Source organism: Lepidochelys kempii, chromosome 11 (assembly GCF_965140265.1).
Source record: "Lepidochelys kempii isolate rLepKem1 chromosome 11, rLepKem1.hap2, whole genome shotgun sequence".
Taxonomy (NCBI): Eukaryota; Metazoa; Chordata; order Testudines; family Cheloniidae; genus Lepidochelys; species Lepidochelys kempii.
In genome coordinates this window covers 34,420,533-34,442,156 of record NC_133266.1, presented here as the reverse complement: position 1 = coordinate 34,442,156, position 21,624 = coordinate 34,420,533, and the positions used below count along the sequence as shown (strand labels likewise).

The 21,624-nt window shown below is 39.4% G+C and overlaps 1 protein-coding gene across 11 annotated transcripts in view; it reads left to right on the top strand.

Moving 5' to 3' along the window:
• The window catches only part of KCNH7 (potassium voltage-gated channel subfamily H member 7), a 343,770-nt gene that overhangs the window by 225,793 nt on the left and 96,353 nt on the right, over positions 1–21,624 (top strand). For 5 of the 11 annotated variants that reach the window (XM_073305639.1, XM_073305644.1, XM_073305637.1 and 2 more), the window contains 4 exons: positions 6,673–7,101; positions 14,890–14,910; positions 15,429–15,452; positions 18,787–19,001. In XM_073305639.1, the coding sequence (XP_073161740.1) occupies positions 6,673–7,101; positions 14,890–14,910; positions 15,429–15,452; positions 18,787–19,001 (689 nt within the window). The remainder of the gene's footprint in view (positions 1–6,672; positions 7,102–14,889; positions 14,911–15,428; positions 15,453–18,786; positions 19,002–21,624) is intronic. The other 6 variants (XM_073305642.1, XM_073305641.1, XM_073305638.1 and 3 more) reach the window with 3 other exon arrangements.

The window sequence follows — 21,624 nt, the reverse complement described above, 5'->3', positions numbered from 1 at the left end:
TGCAATTATCAGTCCATCACTAAAGAGCAGTCCCTCTGCTGCTCTCACAAATAGATCACTTGGCTCAGCTTCAGGGAAAGTCTGAGAAGACCTGCATTATTGAGTAAATTCATGGTCTGGATAGTCAGTCAGGGATGCTTGTCAGGGAACTGTCTAGCCTGACTATTACTTTCATCAGCACTTCCTGAAGTACTGGAAAGCAGGACAAATTCTGAAGTGTGATTGTAAGAGCTGGTGAACAGATCCAGCTGTGGACAATGCAGTAACTATCACATCCTTTTTCTACAGATCCTGTCTACTTATAAGGGGGCAGTTATTGTGATTAGCTAGAAGCCAGGCAAGCTGTTTTCTTTGCTCTGACATAACATCCAAACTTATACAGCCAGATCAGTCATTCACTCTGATCTACTTAGCACAAGTTTGGTCACAGATGATGCCACACTATTGTCACCTGACAACACCTGGACATGGGCACCCCATGGGCAGCTGCAGTATGGTTTTAGGGCTCTCCAGACTGGGAGAAGCTCTCATGTTTGATCTTTGTTGTGCAAAGGAGGCATTTTGGCTCCTTGAGGGATCTGTCTAATATTACTGGAGTGAGTAATCTAGGAAAGAAGGCTTCGGAGGAAGAAACACCAGGTGAAGTCCAGGCAAGTAGCCTGAGAGAGGTTCACACTTCCTTCCCAGATAGGCACTTTTATTAAAGCCTCAGAAATCACGTTTACAGGTCTGTGTATTAGAGAGTGACTAAAAGGAAACAAAGGGGGCATAGCTGCCAGACACATCATGTAACCTGGCTAAATACCTGTGATGGGAGCTGATGCTGCCTCCCAACACATATTGGTTGTGGATGCCCTTTTGGAGAATAGACTGTTAGGGTAAGAGATCAGGAAGCCACTATGTGCTGAGAAATACTGTTAAGGAAAAGTTAGCACATGTGACTCCATTTTGGTTTGGGGCCCACCATTGTTTAAATGCCAGCACATCATACACCAGGAGGAGTAATCCTTAGATATCAAATCCCTGTGAAAATCCTCCTCCTTGCCTCCAGCCTGCCTTGACTCCCAGTATCTGGTTTTTGTCAGTTTCTAACTCCCTGTCTCTTGGCCTTGATGTGAGGCCTCCCATCCTGATAATAAAAGTTACTGATGCATAGCTTTAGGACCATGCTGTGTAATTAACATACTGGTATAGCACGAGGAATGCACCAAGCAGGGATAGGTGGTAGATAAGACAAGGGTTTGTTTATTGGCTAAGGTTTCCGATGCACGAGGGCAACATGCTTTGCTAAAAGGTATATAACCTTTGTATAATTTGCATTCAGGGTCCCCTCCTGGCTAGCAGGGGGGCACCACGCTCGAGCGTAATAAACTTAGTGTCTTTTGGGAACTCTGCAGTTGTGGACTTTGTTTCTGTGCCTCAGCCTAGATTCGAACTGTGCGTGACCTATCAGGTATAATTCGCAGCACTGGTGTGCGTGTCCTATCAGGTATAATTTGCAACATTTGTGTGCGTGTCCTATCAGGTGTAATTCGTAGCACTTGTGTGCGTGTCCTATCAGGTGTAATTCGTAGCACTTGTGTGCGTGTCATACCAGGTGTAATTCGTAGCACTTGTGTGCGTGTCCTACCAGGTGTAATTCGTAACAATACTAAACAGAGAGAGTGAGTTAACGTAGAGCTTTCTGCATCTACCAGAAATCCCAGTGCCTTCAGCAAGTGTACTGAAATTGAGATAAAAAGAAAATGAGTACTTGTGGCACCTTAGAGACTAACCAATTTATTTGAGCATAAGCTTTTGTGAGCTACAGCTCACTTCATCGGATGCATTCAGTGGAAAATACAGTTGGGAGATTTAAGCTTTCGTGAGCTACAGCTCACTTCACCTCCCCACTGTATTTTCCACTGAATGCATCCAATGAAGTGAGCTGTAGCTCACAAAAGCTTATGCTCAAATAAATTGGTTAGTCTCTAAGGTACCACAAGTACTCCTTTTCTTTTTGCAAATACAGACTAACACGGCTGCTTCTCTGAAACCTGAAATTGAGATAGTTAGCCTTAGGCACATCTCTGACTCTGCTGCAGTGAAGATGTTGTGTAAGCAAATACGCATTTCTGCAGCTGGAGTATTTAGGAGATATAGAACTGGTGCCATCACCATTGTAAAGACCCCTGGGGCAGTACCCAGGCCAAACGCCATTACCTTCCATTGATACAGAACTGTAACATAGTACAGGCTTAGGAATTTCTTGTCATTTAGGTGCATGGGGTTACCATGGAAACCCTATTCAGATAATTTTTTGCTGGAATGTCCGTCTTAAAAACAGTAACTTACACCTTTGAGACTATCCATGAGAAGCATCTGGAAAGTCATAAAATGATGTAGGAGAATTAATTTTAAAACCTGGCACTAACACTATTACTTAGTGACATGAAAACAGCTTTTCCAGCTGCCCCTACATCTTTCCAGTCAGCACCACTCCTAAGGCCTCAGACTGTTGGCTTTCTATAGTTTCCTATCAATGGCCCAGGAAGTCTATATCTCTCTAAGCCTATTTAACCCTTTGCACAGAATCACAACTGGAATGCAATTTTAACCACTGTCAGGTCAGATAGCTGAAGGTTCAGCCTTTTCCGGATCTGAATGCAGTGTTGTACCGCACTCTGTCTGCTATAACTCTGCTTCTTAGACACGTTTGAAAATTCCAAATTAAATTAGGGTTCTCCACGAGTTGTGGGAGCTTTTTTCATGATGCTTCAACACAGGACTAAGGAAGATAGAAGGCTTCCCTACATGTTGGCCTAGAGTCCATCTTTTCCTCTAATGAAGAAGAGGTTCCTCACCAATAATTATCCAGCCCATTCCAAGCACTCTGTGGACAATTAAGGTCTGGTATGAGGAAGCTTGGAAGCATGAGAAATTTCTACCATCAAGCATTAGAGAGCTGCATGCAGATCTCTGAGGCTGAAGCCCGGAGCAGCCTTTGATGAAATTTCCCAGGCACCAATGGGAGATCACCCAGAAAGGAAGGGTATGCAGGAGCAGAGAAAATTGTGCTGTGATAGAAAGCCTTAATAGGAGAGGAGGGGACAGGCTGCATTACCTACCATGATTCAGTTCCAATGTTCCCACTGAAGTCCTGTTGTAGGAGTCCCTGGGGAATGAGGTCTGAAGGGAAAAGATCACTATGAGGTCTTTTACGTCCACACAGGCACTTTTGTCGGTGAAAGTTTTGACGGTCGTGGGGGGGGGGTGTTTTTTTCACTATGTACTGAGAAATACTAAACAGAGAGAGAGAGTTAAGGTAGACAAAAGTGCCAGTGTAGACATAGCCTAAGCAAACTTACCTCAGTCAACATACATATCTGCCAAGGTTCCTTCCCCACTCTGAACTCTAGGGTACAGATGTGGGGACCTGCATGAAAACCTCCTAAGCTTATTTTTACCAGCTTAGGTTAAAAGTTCCCCAAGGTACAAAATTATTTTACTCTTCGATTTCCACTGCCACCACCAAACTTGATCTGGGTTTACTGGGAAAACGTAGTGTGGACACGTCTTTCCCCCCCAAAATCCTCCCAACCCTTGCACCCCACTTCCTGGGGAAGGTTTGGTAAAAATCCTCACCAATTTGCATAGGTGACCACAGACCCAAACCCTTGGATCTTAGAACAATGAAAAAGCATTCAGTTTTCTTACAAGAAGACTTTTAATAGAAGTAAAGGAATCACCTCTGTAAAATCAGGATGGTAGATACCTTACAGGGTAATTAGATTCAAAACATAGAGAATCCCTCTAGGCAAAACCTTAAGTTACAAAAAAGACACACAGACAGGAATAGTCATTCTATTCAGCACAGCCATCTCCTTTCTCAGCCATTTAAAGAAATCATAATCTAATACATACCTAGCTAGATTACTTACTAAAAGTTCTAAGACTCCATTCCTGTTCTGTCCCCGTCAAAAGCAGCATACAGACAGACACAGACCCTTTGTTTTTCTCCCTCCTCCCAGCTTTTGAAAGTATCTTGTCTCCTCATTGGTCATTTTGGTCAGGTGCCAGCAAGGTTACCTTTAGCTTCTTAACCCTTTACAGGTAAGGGGATTTTTCCTCTGGCCAGGAGGGATTTTAAAGGGGTTTACCCTTCCCTTTATATTTATGACAGTGTCTAAAACAGGGGCTTCCTGCTTTACAAAAACTGATCCTGTAGTCTTTTTGTAGAGAAAACTCCCATTAACACTTTTGTCTATATTGGGACTTTTGGCCTGGGGCCATGAATGTTTGCATCAGGCTACGTTATATTATTGAACTAAGTGAGACTGTGCTGTGCAACTCAGACAAATTGTGGATGGTCTTTCTGCTAGCTTCAGCTACAGTATTGCAGAAGGGATCTGACTTTTTTTTTATAATGAACATTCAGCACATTATAAGGCTCATTGTCCATACTGTGAACATGAGCCACAATCCTCCCATTTTAAAGGATATTCTAGTTAAAAAGCAGAAAATGGGGACATTGTTATAGAATTTATTTCAGTTTAAAAAAAGAATAACGAAGAGATATTCATATGGGTTTTCTATTTCATGCCTGAAAGTCTTAGCAATGGGCAAAATTCTCACTGTGTATTCTTTCCAGCTGAACTACAGTTAGACAGCTAAATCAGTAATGCAGTCTAACATGGTCATATTAACTTGGTGAAGCAGAAAAGACCATCTGCACCACCATGAATATGACTAAAATAGAGCACGCCAGCAAAAAGCCTTTAACAATATCTGAGGCAAGAAAATCTTATGAATGGTATTTTAAAGGAGTACAATGTAATTGATGAAAAAAGTATTATAGTAATTGTTTGACCTTCAATGTAATAAGCCTGCAAAAGTGATCTATAAACTGCTTTGTAACTCAATTTCATGTGCATTAAAAACCATATAAAATGATTTTTATGTACTCCACTAATATTTAACTGTGGGCAATTTACTCAAGTATTCATAATTTGTTAGGGAAAATATATAAGAAAGGTTTCAAAATAGCTCCCAAGATGTACTGTTATTGAATCCTGATTGCACAGATTGAAAATTGGCATCTCCATCAACTGTCCACATCACGTTTCTCTCTTGATTTGCGTAATGGAGATTTTTGTGTGTACAGTACACTGTATAGGAATGGAGGTTTTCAGGTAAATCTCTCATACATTTATTTAGTATTAAAAATCAGAAATTAAATATTGACTATATAGTACTTTAGTTTTCACAATTAAATAGGCTAAGCTGTGCTATCATTTGCTATTGTGCATATGCTTCCGCGAAAGACATACTATTTCAAAACATTTCAGAATTCTGTCTTTTGATGAGTCAAAGCATGAGCAGATTAATCTCAGTGCTATAGATTAATAAAAATTAACTAGCAACAAACAAACACTGCTAATCAGAATGGACTGAAAACAACCAAAAAGCAATCCCTACCGCAATGGATTTTTTACCCCCAAAAGGCAGAAGTGTCAGAGATGCTATGACATCCACTAGGAATTTCACTATTGCTATTGATTTAATTGAGGAGGTGCTCAAATACTAGGGTGATGGGTAGCACTATAAAATCCTAAGAGAGAAATATAGATTAATATTAATCACGATGCTTATTCAATGAAATGTGGCATTTTTCATCACTTTAATTATTTGATGATGGTTTTTACATTATTCAACTAGCTTTTATGGTCATTTCTGTTACTGTATTCGTTGTATGTCAAAGGCATCAGAGCTTCCATTTGTTAGTTTGGTTACATTTACTTGAAGAATTTCTGTTGTTTGTTTGGGTTTTTTTGCAATTCCCCATCCCCACTCCTTGCCCACCTTTTCTTTAATTACTCCATTTTGTGTACTTCCTCTGCTACTTGTATTTCTTATTATGGTGCATCATTATCCATTCATCATCATACAACCCCCCTTGAGATGCAATATGTTATGCTTAGTTATGTACACCCAGGCAAATGAACTGAAGGTATTTATGCTGAATGGGTGTAACTGAGGGTAAAATTTGGCTCTTTTCCTTTCTATTTGTAAATGTCTAGAGAAAAAATAAACAATTTAAATGTACAAACATGAAATATGTGTCGGACTGGGATCATGGTAAAACTGAAACTTAACTTTAGTTTTCCTGTCTGGAGAATTAGGATGTGTAAGTTTCCAATTTAAGTTATAGAGTAAATAAATGGATTTCAGTGAAATAGCAAAGATACATTTTTAAGTGTATGAAATTTAGCTGACAATAAAAAACACAAATATGTATTTAAGGACATGGTTGCCTAGTAATGTGGCAACTACATGTTATATCATGACTTTCATGGTTTCATAGATTTTTAAAGCCAAAAGGAACCATTAGGTAAATCTAGTCTGACCCTTTGTAAAACACAGGCTATCATATATCACCCTTGAACTGAGCTCAAAAGCTTGTCTTCAACTGAGGCATAAACCTGTCTAAAGATAACTAAAGCAATATCACTTGTATATAATATTTCTTAGTTGTGCATTCTGTTGCTAAAGAGCACACCCTATTAGATCTGTGTTAACAGATTACTTATGACTGGTGCTTCTATACACTTTCTGGCATTTTGAAAGACCAAAAATTTTTATCACAAGTAACTAATTTTAGTTATTAATCTTTCTTATTTAATTTATATCTAGGCAAACTTTTCGGATTCAAGTTACCTGGACTGAGACTCTTAACATACAGAAAGCAGTCCTTACCACAGGAAGACCCTGATGCAGTTGTAGTAGATTCATCTAAGCACAGTGATGACTCAGTGGCTATGAAGCGCTTTAAATCCCCCACAAAAGAAAGCTGTAGCCCTTCTGAACTGGATGACACAAAAGCACTGATACAGCCCAGCAGATGTTCTCCTTTGGTTAATATATCAGGACCTCTTGACCATTCGTCACCTAAACGGCAATGGGACCAACTTTACCCAGACACGCTGCAGACAAGTACACCACTAACTCATTCCAGATCAAAGGAAAGCATGTGTAGTATAAGGAGAGCATCTTCAGTACATGATATAGAAGGATTTAACGTCCACCCCAAAAACGTTTTTAGGGATCGTCATGCAAGTGAAGGTAGGGTTGAAAATTAATAAATATTCTGTGATGTATCTGAAGAGGGATTGTTGCACTGTTTTTAAGTTATCACTACTTCTTAAAACTTATAAGAGATTTTACAAATTTCATTAAAAATGATACTAAGAAAACAGTAAGGGTTCAGTCTTCTCACCCATATGTATGTTGAGTTAATACCTTTCTCCTGGAGTGGTAGCTTACATCTTAGTTCTTAATGGGATTATGGCAAAATCAGAGTTAGTGGTTGTAAAATTGCTGTAAACGTTTACAAGCCAGGAAATGACCAAGGTAAAATTGCTAGTTCTGCCCCTTTTAGTCACATGCACTACAATATGGTCTTTAATTATATTAAATGCTATTTTTCAGATAATGCAGTATTATATCATGCAATTTTTGTTACAATCCTTGACACATGTATAGTATTCTCACTGTCATAATAGTCCAGTGGTGGTGGGGGGGGGTTTACTGACACTGGTACAAGTCAGCAATAACTCCATTGAAATCTGTGGAGCTACACCAGTGTAAAACTGGAGTAAATGAGACATGAATCAGGACCTTTAACTTTTCATACTATTCATGTTCTCTTCCAACCAGAAGAATTTCCCATAGGCCTTTCCTCCTGTTCTCCCGAGTTAGTCACTCCTCGTCACTCAATGAGTTTCTGGGGAATGGGCTCTATGGTTTCCAGTTCCAGGAGAGAGGAAGCTTGGGAGACCTGGAGCCAGAAGATCTTGGAGAAACAGAAGTTTGGGGGCCCTGGGAGCTAGGGAAAATAGAAAATATGTTTGCATTGAAAACACTAAGACCCATGCATAAAGTTTTCAATGACACTGACATTCTTATGCATTGGTGTAAGTAGTTTTCAATTCCAACTACTAATCTATGTGGAAACCTTTACACACTTAGCCCAGGAAGTTATGAATATCCTGGACAATGTTGTATGCAAGTGCATAAAACTTATCATGAAAATGCATTTTCAATTTCAAAGACTTCCAACTAGTCTCCTTCTCCATAATCCCAAACCTCTGCAACCTCAAGCTTCTCTGGCTCTTTTTCTTCCTCTTCTGTGAATCCTAGCAGTTCTCCAGGAAGGAAACTCTGCTTCTGTGAACCTCCTGAGAAATCAGACCTCTGAACCATTCACTGGGGTTAACAATATTAACAAAATGTTGACATTATTCCTTCTAATTACTCCTCGTGCATTAAATAAAGTCAAACAGCACTTGCCATGAATCCACAGCTATATATATATATAAACATCAGCTATGGAATTAGAACACAAGGCCCAGATCCACAAAGGCTCTAAGGCTTCGTGACACTGCACATTGCAACACCTAACTTTTAGACACCTAGAAAAGCATAGAAACAATGCTGTCAGCCACAAAGCCTGGGTTATGTCAAAGCTGATTCCCCACTCTGGCACTTCGAGTGAAGAAGGTTGGGGACCACAAGGATTTTAAAAATGAATACTGGCCACTCCAGGCTTGTATTAAACTCCCAGGGTTACAGCTTCTCTCTGACATTGGATAGGTTGATGCTGCCACCACCCAAATGCAAAAAAATCCCTTTTGAGAACCCAGAAGTCCTTCCTGTGGGGTACCCTCAAGCCCTTTCACACACACACACACCTCGCTCCGGGGAAGAGCTGAGAAAGAAAAACAAAGGAAATCAGCTGTTGCCACCAGCTACTTAAACAACATATGCACAAACCCCTCTTAGCACACCAAAAATCCAATCCTGTTCTTAAAAAAAATTATTAAAAACAAAAAGAAAGAAAATTCATCTGGAACTTTTCAGAAGTTCATCTGGCTTTTGCTAGATTTAAAAAACCCACTTGCAAAAATAAAACATCAAGAATAACCTTCTTGAGGTCCAGTTTAAAGGTTACAAGCAAAACAAAAGCATTTGGGGTTAACACAGAGGAGTCCACAAACCAATAAGAAATAAAAGAAATAACCCTAATCACGTCTTCCTAGACCTTCCCTGACTTACTTACCTGTCTGGAGTTTCAGATAAGCAATCTCTATGTATGATCTGATGGTTTTTCATACCTGGCTTAAAGCTTTCTATATTATAGTTCAGCCCAGTTCCTGCTCGACGTCTCCTCTCTCCAGAGAAAAACAAAACAGACAAAGGGAAAGTTTTTTTCCCAATTTTAAAAGGTTCTTTTGGTCAGGTGCCCACTCCCTTCTTTTTATCTATGGGCTTTTTTAACCCTTTACAGGTAAAGCAAATAGAGAACAACTACCAAAAGGGTTGTATAGCTAACTGGCTGGCTGGGTGTCCATAAAAGGAAGCTACCTCCCCCTTCATTTATCATAGGTACCTATGCTCATATACAAAAAATTGGGAGAAATAGGTACAGTGCACTACAATCCAGCCAACATGAAGCCTAGGCAGGGAGTCACCTAAGCTAGCCAATGGGAGATGCAAACCAGAGGGATGTATGCTAAGCCCCACCCCTCTCTCTCAGAGTTTGGTGCCTCAGTCTGAACTTCCAGGACACACCTAGCTCTGATTACAATCCATGAGGAAATATAGGCATTTGGCTGCCTAAGTTGCATGCGGGGCCCAAAATAAAGCAGGAGGAGGCAGTCCTCTCTTATAACTTTCAGCCTAGTGAATAGGATACTCACTCACTATACCTCTAGTTCAAGTCCCCCCTCTTACAGCGGGGCAGAGAGAAATTGAATAGGAATCTACCACCTCTCAGATAAGTGTCCTAACCACTGGGCTATGAGATATTTGATGTAGGGCTCCCTCAGTCTCTGCTATTGAAGTTGTTCCACTTTAATTGAATAAATAAATATTAATTGGGTCAGTGAAAGAGTTAGAATGACTCTATAGCCTAGTGATAAGGACACTCTCTGGGGCAGTAGCAAGTCTCTATTCAAATCCCTTGTCATCATTACGAGGAGAGGAAACTTGAACGGGGGTGGGGCAGGTTTCCCACAGTAGGTGAGTACTTTATTCACCAGGTTTAAGATTACAAAGGATGTCTTCCTGCTGCTGTTTGCTATGAACTTGCCTGAGAGACCTAATTCAATAGGCAGCTTCTGCGTATGCCTGTGGGATCAGGCTCCTGCGTGTGATTAGGTGATGATAACTCCTATCTTCCCTGGTTTGTGAATCACTCAGGAACTGAGACTGGAGATAGGCCCCTGAGGGAAGATAAGCCCCCTAGAGTGAGGCTGCAGTGCAGTGGCAAAAACATAGGTGCCTACAGGTTGGGTGGCAGCCAATTGGGGATTTTATAGATAGCAGTGGTACCTAAAAATGGGACTTCGGTGCCTAAATACCGTTGTGGATCGCACTCTAAGAACCTGAGGTTAAATCAACAGTCTTTCCAAACAGAGAATGCCCATTGGGAGTTTTATGTAGGAGAACATTTAAGTCTGAAGTTCTAAGCCAATAACTGGCAAATAAGTATAGGGTTAAGGAGCAAATTCTGGTCTTATTCTGACCAGTGTAAATCCAGATCAATTCCATCTACTTCAGTGGAGAAAAGAAGTAAAGAAATATTAGAAATTCATTATTTCCTACAAAATTTTAAAAAATAATTTATTAAATGCATTGATTTCAGTTTGCTGAAATGTTCAAGTTGTCCTTCCTTTTCCATTTTTGTTCTCATGGGCTTACACTGAGCTTTGTGTTTGAAAGCACCTGAAAAATTCAATGTAACTCACTCCAACCAAAACATCTTGCTGGGTTTCAGGTTACAATGCAAACCAAGGCACAAAGATCAGTTCAGAATCTGGAGCCAAACAACTCCAAAATTAAGAATTTTAATTTTGGTTTGGCCCATTATGGAAATGTCAATCTGGATCTTAAATTCCCCAGAAGTTAAACAGGTTTTGGTTTGGACCCCAAAAAAACATTTTGGTTGTCACTTTCTATTTTGAGAGCTTTATCTGATTAAAATAATGCTCAGATGGTATTATTAATATGGTGTAAATATGTTAAATCAAGTTTGATTAAACATTTTCTTTGGTTGTGAATGATAAAAGGTTCTTGCAAAAATATTGATATAAAATAGTCCTTCACATTCTGTGGAAGAGCTAGATTTCACAGAATAACTACTTTAAAAGCATTTAAATTACAAAGCAAAAGAAATCTGAATAACCTATGTGAGACATTATAAAGTATATATACGTGCTATGGATGTTGTACCTGATCACAGTTACAAACCATGAGCCTGATTCTCCATTGTCTTGCACATTTATATCCAGGCCAAGTGCAAAATGGATATTAAACTGACCTCTTTTATGAAGGACTATAAGATCTACTGATGAAAAAGTGCTATAGAAGAGTTATTGTATTATTGTTACCATCATTCTGATTGCACTTGGCATAGATGTAAATGATGATATAAGGCACAAGTGCAACAGCTGCCCTCTTGGCCAACACACCAGGACCTCCAGAGATAAATGCATTATCTGCTATAGCTTGAGCTAGACAGTCTCTGTAGGTAGGGGCTGGGACTACTCATATCCTTTGTGAATTGGCACAGAGGGGGACCTGTAACACACACTCACCAGAGGATTACACACAGAGAATCAGGTCCTATAACTTTATACAGTACATGTGGATGTTAAATATGTGCTGTAGAACACTTCCTACAGCAGGATGAGTTACAAATTTGTATTAGCAATACAACAATACAGCAACCATCTCTGGTGCCATCTATTGGGAAACTTATTAGAAAGTAGCAACTTATGCTGTAAGGATTTTTTAAATTTTTAGCCAGTGAGTCAAAATCCTACTCACCTTATTCACACAAATAAGGCAAGCAGGATTTGACCCAACATATTTTTTTCATGGCACCCAATCCAGCTGTTTTAGCCCTTACTGCATGTACTGGAGCTGGAGCATATAAATCCTAAATAAAGGTCATCTGCAATCATACAAGGACAAATTCTGTGGTCCTAATCAAGCAAAATGTCTGGCCCAAGGAAGGCACAAAGCATAGGCTAATACATTTCTTTTCACTATTCTATGTGTTTCTAGATCCTTAATAATTAGGAATTTTACACAGAAGTCCTGACTGAAATTGAAATGTAGCCTTCAGATTTAAAATATTTTTACATTTTCCTCAGTCTGAAAAAATATGAATGGAGCCTGTTTAAGAGGATTCAAACGGAAGTAGAATAAGGTAATTTAGTTTGCTGGTAACTGCACTAATTCAGCTGGGTTCAGATTTTCTTACCACAGAAGGCAAGGGTCATTGAGAGTATCAATGATTTCATGTGGTCCAGCTACCTATCAAAAATATTGAAGCTGTAATTGTCAGCTTGTTTTAAAATGCAGCTCTGTGCTAAAAGGTGACTCAGTAAAAATGGCAGTGTGGCTTTCCAAATTCAGTTGTGTGTGTTTCATTGGTTTCCATACCAGATTTACTCTGTTTGAAAGTATAAAAATAAAAAGCCAGGGAGAGCCTACATTATCTACCTGCCCTGTGCTCCAGGCGCACGGTGGGTTTTTTACACTTCAAACACCAGCACCAGTATTACAACTTCTGGAGGCGATTTAGGCTTCAGCTACACCTAGGCAACCTGAGTGGCTTCAGATCATGCCCTCCGTAACACCTGTGCAATGCACCAAAGGCTGAAGGGGTTTTGAATAGGTGTCGCTGAGATCCTAATTTAGCCTGCAGAATCTGTATCACTTTTGAGGAGGCACGAGACAGAAAGATTCCAGGCAGCTGGTAGCTAGAAATAAAATGGGCCTAGTCCTTAGGTATGCCACATCCCTGTTTGGCATGGCTAAGGAAAGATGTATACTGCCTTTGTGCTCTCTAAGTCATCCCGGTTCCTAACAGCCCACTAGGAGCCAGGTATGCCATCTATAACCAGGGGACAAAAGCAGGTTGTGCAGAGCCAGCTCCTTTCCAGGTGCCTGGCATGGCAGTTTCCCAGCCCCATTGACCTGATCCAAAGCCCAAGGAAGTCAGTAGAAATATTTCCATTCCCTTTAATGGACTTGGATTAGGTCCTATGGGCCACATTTTAAAAAATATTTGTAGGCACCTAAAGATTGTACATGGGCACCTAGACACCTAAAGATGTACATGGGCACCAGATCTATGAAGGGATTTAGGCATTGTGATGCTGAGCATCACAGTGCCTAGCTTTTAGGTACCTAGAAAATCACAGGAACAACAGTGTAATGCACAAGGCTGAGTTAGGTGCCTAGGCTCCTAGTGGGATTTTCAGAACCACCTAGCTGATAAACTCCCACTGAAAGCAATGGGAGTTAAGTTGGGATTCACAAGGGGTACTTAGGTGCTACAATACACTGCACCCCTGAGGAAGGTGCCAAGCTCCTGTACAATCAAGGGGAGAATTAGGTGCCTAAGAATAGGATTCACAAAAGCCCAAAATGCTGATCAGGGAACTGCCCAAACTAGCCAAAAGGAAATGCTGAGAAGAAAGATGTGGTCTAACCCCCACCACTCAAAGTTACTTAAGTGCAGGCCAGAGGGAGGCCCATGTCACCATTTGGGATTCAGTCTTGGACCCTCTCTTGGAGTTAGGCATCTAAGCTAGGTCAGCCCTTTCTCAAGAAAAGAGGAGGAGGAGCTGTTGCCCTCTTGCACAAAGTCCAGTGGTTAGAGCAGTCACTCAGGACATGGAAAACTCAGGTTCAATTCCCCTTGTGTCTGATTTGGAGCAGGGACTTGGATTTGGGTTTCCCACCTTTCAGGAGCATTCCCTAACCACTGGGCTATGGGGTAGGTCTCTCTCTCCTGAAGAAGCTGTTGTTGCTGTTGAAGAAGTTCAAGAAGTTGAAGCTGTTCCAATGTGTATAAATAATTAAACATTCATTGGAGCAGGAGGCATTGGAACCTGAATCTCTCACATCCCACATGAATGTCCTAACCAGTGGGCTAGAAGTTATAAAGGGGTGGGATGGAGGGGGCGCAGGGTGGAGGGGGGGCAGGGAAGAAAAGAAGCACAAGCACAGCCACCACCTCTGGCTGTTTTGTGCGGATTTAGGCATGCCTGGAGCATACCTACTGTATCGGGCCCAAGAGGCCATTTGTGAATCCTGCTGGGGCTTAGGCATGAATGAGGTGCCTAGACATTTAGTGCCGTCAGGACTGAAATATCTGTTAGCCTGTCCATCTGCCAAAATGTAGGTGCCTCAGGAACTTTAATGGTGGGTGTCTAGAGATTTTAGGCACCTGCAGGGTTAGGCAGCCACTGGGATTTCATGAATGCTGGTGGTACCTAAATGTTGGATTTAGGAGCCAAAAGAGGCAGTTGGATGCCTATTTCCCCCTTGTGAATCCCACCCTCTGTGCCTATCTGCATCTGTAGGTGCCTAAAACAACCTTTACAAACCTTTGCAAATCTGACCTCATGGTGTTTATTTAATTAAAATTTACCATTTTGCCACTTCTTGGAAGGATAGCTTTTTTCTTCAAAAAGGATCAATTGGAGGATCAATCTCAAAATCAGCATATTGTGGAGGAAATGTATTGAAATTCTGCTACTCAGGGAAGGCATATGGTGGAGATTTTTCACTGCTGTAAATTGTCATAGGTCCATTATGGAGTTATGATAGTTTACAACAGCAGAGGATCTACCACGTGAGTTTTAAAAGTTGTTGAACATAATCACTTAATTATCAAAATGATTTCATCTTAATTGGAAGTCAAATTGATAGAAAAATATAGTAATTCCAGTCAAATATATATTTTAACCAATGTATTGTGCATTCTCTGATGTAGATTTTAGTTTTCTTCTTTTCTCTTCTCTCCTTTATTCTTATTATGCTGAAAACCAGACAATGGTCGCAATGTCAAAGGTAATGTATGAGTATAAAAGGTACCACCCAGTTCTTCAGCTGCCACACTCCTTGGCATGTTAACTTGCCTGCTGTATGAAATGTACAAATGCAACATTCTCATGCTGACCTCTATAGGGCCAGGTGCATTACTGAAATTATCTTTGTTTTAGTTTGTTGGAGACATAATTAGTCCCTCAGCTATAGCCACTACATTAGCTATCACTCCTTGGAAGAAGTGAAGGAATGGTTAAATATTAATTATGCTCGTTCTTCTTAAATGTTTGTTAACAAAAAGAGAGAAAGAGAGATTACCTAATTCAGCGCTGCAGTTCTTATACAGGCAAAACTGTTATTGAAGCCACTGGGAATTTTGTCTATGAAATGACTGTAGAATTGGATCCTTAATGAACAATCAATAGTTAGGAGGCATTTAGTTCTATTTCAGTTACCATCTTACAAGTAAAGAACATTAAATAATAATCAGGACCCATGTGGCAGTCTCTTCATTTATTCCTCTTTTGTCTCCTTAAAACTAGTTTCACGCTCCTGGATGGCAGGGGGTATGGTTTCAAGCTTACTGTAGTATTCAAATGGGCATGCATGAACTTCATTGCCAATTTCACATTGAAATAACTCTTAATCATGTACACTAGTATTCAGAAATCATTTCTATTCACCAGAACAATGACAGGAAAAGGTGGCTGAGCTGTGCCTTGTATATACCATTTGGATTTAATTCCATAGCTCCTTCTTCTGCTTCTGGAAAACACTTCTTGCACAATGCATCAGAAAACTGAATTCTGCAACAGAAAACAGAAAACTGCAATAATTGTAGCTAAATTTGGGGACTGTTTGGTTCATGATTTCATGCATGCTCCAAAGTGTGTGTACCTGGTAAAATGTCTCCTTACTAAACTGCATGCAGTGCATGAGCTAAATTCTGTAAGCAATTCATCACCAGTGGACTATGAAGTCACTACATTTGCTTCTTGTGTATGTCAGCAGAATTTTAAATATAGTGCAATGTCCTTTTTCTGTAAATCAAGTTTTGTAAGTGAATTTACTGCTAGTGAAAGATGATGGATTGACATCACAGGAGAGTGAAGTCCTCAATTAATCTACAGAACAGGTACAGCACAAGCCGTGACAGTGCAACACTGCCCCGCCAACGTGCCTCACATCTGATCTAGAGGGATTTCGTTTGGGGCAAAGGGAGGGATATTTCATTTCCCATGTTTATTCAATCCCTGGTCTCTCTGCTGAAACTGTCAAGAAGGGGCCAATTAGCATCAGTGGTGGTGGTATTTTGTTTTGGTTTTTTTTCTTTTGTTTTTTCCTCTCCCTGGTACAGACATCTGTCTACTAGGAAATGAATCCAGAGCAGCTCACAGTTGGGAGTAATTTTCAGTCACTGCAAACCGGACATTTGGGATTAACCCAGTAATGTCCTTTAATGAAATAACGTTATTAACTCATTGTCAATAAGATATTTTAAACCTGGAAATTACTTTTTTTAAGCCAAAGGATAAAAAACCAGTGTGCTATAATACTAATGTTATAGAAAGGGAATTAATTTGCAAACTGGATACTATCAGATTAGGCCTGAATAGAGACTGGGAGTGGTTGGGTCATTATAAAACCTAAACTTAATTTCCCCAATACTAATTTCTCCCTACTGTTACTCACACCTTCTTGTCAACTGTCTGTAATGGGCCACTCTCTTACCACTTCAAAAGTTATTTTTCCTCCCTTGGTATCCGGCTGTTAATTGATTTAACTCGTTAGACTGACCTCACACTTGGTAAAGCAACCCCCCATCCTTTCATGTATTTATACCTGCTCCTGTATTTTCCCTCCAGTTATCCGATGAAGTGGGTTCTAGCCCACGAAAGCTTATGCCCAAATAAATTTGTTAGTCTCTAAGGTGCCACAAGGACGCCTCCTTGTTTTTATTAAATCTCTAGTGAATCACTAGTCAAAGAGCTAGTCAAACAAATAAAGCCATTTCTCAGAGAGGGGTAATTAATTTTATCTCTAAACTTCCTTACGGTTCTCCAGTCCCACTCCCCTCTTTAAAAAGATTACTTTGTACCAAGCACATTTTCTGGCTCTCAGACCAGTGCAGAGTGTAGAGTAATGATCAGCTGTATAGATTCAAATGCCTCTGTGCAGTATTGGAAAGAGCTACCTTTAACCGACATCCATTTCATGAAGCATCTGAGTTGCAGTTGTTTTTGAACAACTATCATGAATCTTATTAGAAGAACACAAGGCTCTGAAATGTATATGGAATATGATAGGAAGTCCTATTTCTCCCAATAATTTGTTGAGAATGACAATTGTAACAATACTTCTTGAAAATTAGTGCACTGGTATAAGAGGTTTTTCAGGAACATTCCATAATATTCACGAGTCAAATCCTAAGCCCCTTATTCAGTTGAAGTCAATAGGAGCTTTGTCTAAATAATGTCTGAGTAAAAATGCAATAAAAATCTCAGGTTTTGGTCCATTGTTGGGTGCCTAAAAAACCAAAATGAAGACCATATATTAATGAATACTTCAATTCAAAGAACAGTTCTAAAATTCTTTTAGTAGTTTTACATATGGTTTATTGGACCAAATCCATCCCAGGTATATTTCTATTTGCTCTAGTAAAGTTGTATAATGGATGAATTTAACTCACTGTATATATTTAAAAATATTCCTTAGAACCAGTTATGAATCTAATTTTATTTAGACTCTCTATACACTGGACCAGTGCCACCTGAGACTGGAGCACTACCAAAGCGGATCAGATTATAACATTGGCTAAATGACCATATGACAAATTACATAAGTAAAGTGCAGTCTGTTGAGAATGCAGTAATAGTAAATTGGTCCTCTGTGGAGTAGACTTCAATAAACAATATGAGAATGAGATTACTGATTGAAAACTGTTTGGTACCATTTTCTCTCTATTATAATCCTGGTCACATGGATGAAAAAAAAATGAGATTTAGAATCTATATGCAAATAAAGACACAGCAGGCATTAAGTACCAGGATATCACAATAGATGCATCATGCTAAGGGACCTAGATGTCATAGCTAATTAATTAAACCAAGGGAATGAAGAGAGACACAGGTTATAAAATACCTTAATGAGGTAGATAAATACTTGTTTTTAGTAATATCACTTCAATTTTTTGCATGTAAAATTACTACTGCTTCTCCATCTCCACTGTAATTATTTTAAAGATGGATGTCAAATAATTTTAAACCATATCTGCACTCAATTGACTGTTGTCTAAAATACCTGAAATGATTTAATCAGCAGGATTTGGAGAAAGGGCAAATATTCAAATAATATTACTCAATTTACCAAAATATGCTCAGCTTTTATAATTTATAATTTTACAGACATAAGCAACACAGATGTGTTTAACCAGTAATAAAAAATAATCTTGTGACTTGGCTGTTCAGTGAGTCACAATGCTGAAGACTACAGCTCTTGAGCACCCAGGCAGAACTGCCATTCCTGTACAAAATCAGTTCCTGTGACCTTCTTTCACTTTTATATGTAAAGTAAGGACATTATATTTCCAACCTATATTGTGACTGGTTCAGAATTTTTAGGGATATATATACACAGCAACCATTGACATAGTTTATCCATTGACTTCATGTACAGTACCGTAGACTGTGGACAAAGAGAATTGTGTATGCCCATCCAAAAGCAAATTTGTGCCTTATTGGCCAGTAAAAGTCCTCTTTTTATACAGACTTTTTTATTATAAACAAAATTTAGATTAACTATTTTAGGTACATATTTCTGTGGTTCATCAGTTAAACATCATGGATAAAGTCTTTAGTTCTCTCCATTTGTCAAATATTAAGTATGCTTTCCAATTTTTAGGGCCTTTCAATCATATCAAGTCAAGTCTATTGGGATCCACATCGGATTCGAACCTCAACAAATATAGTACCATCAACAAAATTCCTCAGCTCACTCTGAACTTTTCAGATATCAAAAATGACAAAAAGTCTTCATCACCTCCTTCTTCAGAGAAAACAATTATTGCACCCAAGGTGAAAGATCGAACGCACAATGTAACAGAGAAGGTTACCCAGGTAGGATCTGGTTTACAATCCAATACTTTTCGTTCTCTGAATTCCTAGTCTATGTTTTAATTTTATTAAATTCATTTTTCACATTGTTTATTCTGAAACCTTGCTCATCATGAATGATTTGGATGTTTCCAAAACATTTTAAATTATTGGGGTTTGTGCTTTCTAGTTCAATTATTATCCATGCCAGGCGTAAAAGGCGTAGTTTTGTTGATGTTGCTAAGCTTCTCCTAAAATGCCCTATTATACTCCAAAGTGGCGTAAATAGTTAAAAACGTTTACTATTCACTGATGATGGGATGTAGTCTGTTATTTATAGTGTTTGGGCATTTACTTTATTGCCACCCAGTGTCCACGGTGACTCTACATTAGTGATTCCTGACAGTGCATGCTCAATCAATATGTGGCTAATTTTGTGTAGCTTCTCATTCTGTATTCCTTTTCCTCAACCAACTTTCTGAACTTCTGGCCAGTGCAAAGTACAATGTAGCGGTAAATGATATGTGATTATGCTACTGCTATTGGTAGCATAATGATGCCCACTAATTTATGTTCCAGTTCCTTATCTTTTCATATTACCTTTCTCTGTGGGCCACTTTTTCTCACACACATACAAAAACAGCTGTCAAAATCAGATATGAAGGCCCTTGGACTTCATTTTTACAATTTGGACCAAAGCAAGCATTTTCTCCGTGTTTCCATCTGCATACATACAAATATATGCTGGCACCTTCTGTTTGTTAGCATCTGTGTATGCCTATGATAACTTCTGCCAGCAGTGGGGATGTGATGTGTAACTGAAGCCAAGTTGAGCACTCAGAAAATTTGGCCCATTTTTAATGACATTTGTTTTAACCTGCTGAAATATGTACACAAACCAAATCTGGCTGGTGTAGGATTAACCATACCCTAACAGCAATGTGTACAGTAGACTGAAAGTCTATAAAACTGTATCATAAACATTAATGCCTTTTATACCATAGCCTTTTGTATGTGGAGGGGTGGAGCACAATCTCAGGAAGGGGAGTGGAGAGATTTTGCCTGGAGTGGACACAATCTCACCAGAACAGGATAAATATGATTGGTCCCTTTGGTGTACATGCTCTTTCTGTGCAGAGTGGAGATTGGCCCATGATCTGGGGGAAGGAGTAGGACATCAGGAACAAGCATTCCCTGTGTTCCCTACAATCAGGGAGTACAGGAACTGTTACTGTGACGGTTTCTTTTGTCCCTCCACTCCTGTGCCTGAGCACAGGAGGTGGTCACAATTTGTCCCTAGCAAACTGATCTGCATGGTGATAGTGTGGATGAGTCTGGGTGTGTATGCATAAAATATACAGTACAGTAAAGTGGCAGGGGAGAGAGAGAGACTATATACACACAATTCACACTTTCTGTATTTAGGAAAGTATAGTGCAAGAACAGACTCTCATTGTCTGTTCTGTTCTGCAATATAAGATTGTGCTGTTGTGGAGTTATCTGTTGTTGTGGAGTTATCTGAACTTAATAATTTATTGAACACAGGAAGATACTGAAGAGTCCAAATACAGAGACTACAGAGGCTGGAAAGGTCTTCATCCATTATTCAATATGATCTATACCCAGCTTGTCACTATAGGATGTGTTGCTCTCTTGCCAGACTGATGAACAGAGTAGAATACAGATAAATGGAATAAGTTTCCATTTTTAAGCCCTAAGAAGCAGCTAATGGGAACTCCAGTGAATTTTCATTGCACACTTAGGAAATCAGCCTACTTTTAGCTGGACAGTGCTAGTTAATGGCCACAAGAACGTCAGGAGTTATACTGGTTACTGGCTGGATTGAAGGATAGGGCCCTGAGAGTTAAGAAACCAGTGATAGATGAAACTCTAGAGGCCCGAAAGGTCACTATGGATCAGCATGCAAAAGTTTGGGTGTTTATTTAAAGCTTACCAGAGCTGCTTCAATCTGTAAATATCAGAAGACTTTGCTTTCTTGTGAGTTTTTCTGTGCTTGCTGCCATCAGATGGACAGGAAAACTGCTAGAACAGCCTTTCTTTTAGCATTCAGTGACTCATAATTCCAGTCCCAGCTAAAACAGCAAGTGCAGTGGTGTGAGAATACACAAAAATCAAGCTGAGTTCAATTTTAGCTTAGGGAAGAAGCCCTGATTCATTCTTGTTTTGTACCCTATCCACTTCAATTATCCAGAGTTCCAACCATTAAAAAATAACATTTTTCTTGGCCTCCTTTCTATATTCTAGGCCTGCTGAGTTGTGCTGATTTTTAGAGAAGTATTTTCAAAAATTTATATGGGGTCTGACCATAATAGGAGACACAGAGCTACAGCTGGCATGCACCACTTTGAAAATATACCACCAGAATACTTTTGAATTTTGTAGGATATAATAAATTATTGTATTTGTTTGGAGGAACAATCAAACTCTTGCATTAAAAGACTAGCAGTCATATCTCTGGTGACTCAATGAGGTTATTCTCCTGTATACAGGGTTACAGTCATATGGAACATGAGTGGAATACAACACCAAGAAAAATTTGAAGTCTCACAAAACATAATGATACATTAGATTTCAAGCTTTAATGTTTATAGTCTACCAAAAGAGATCAGATTCAGCCTCTGCTGGT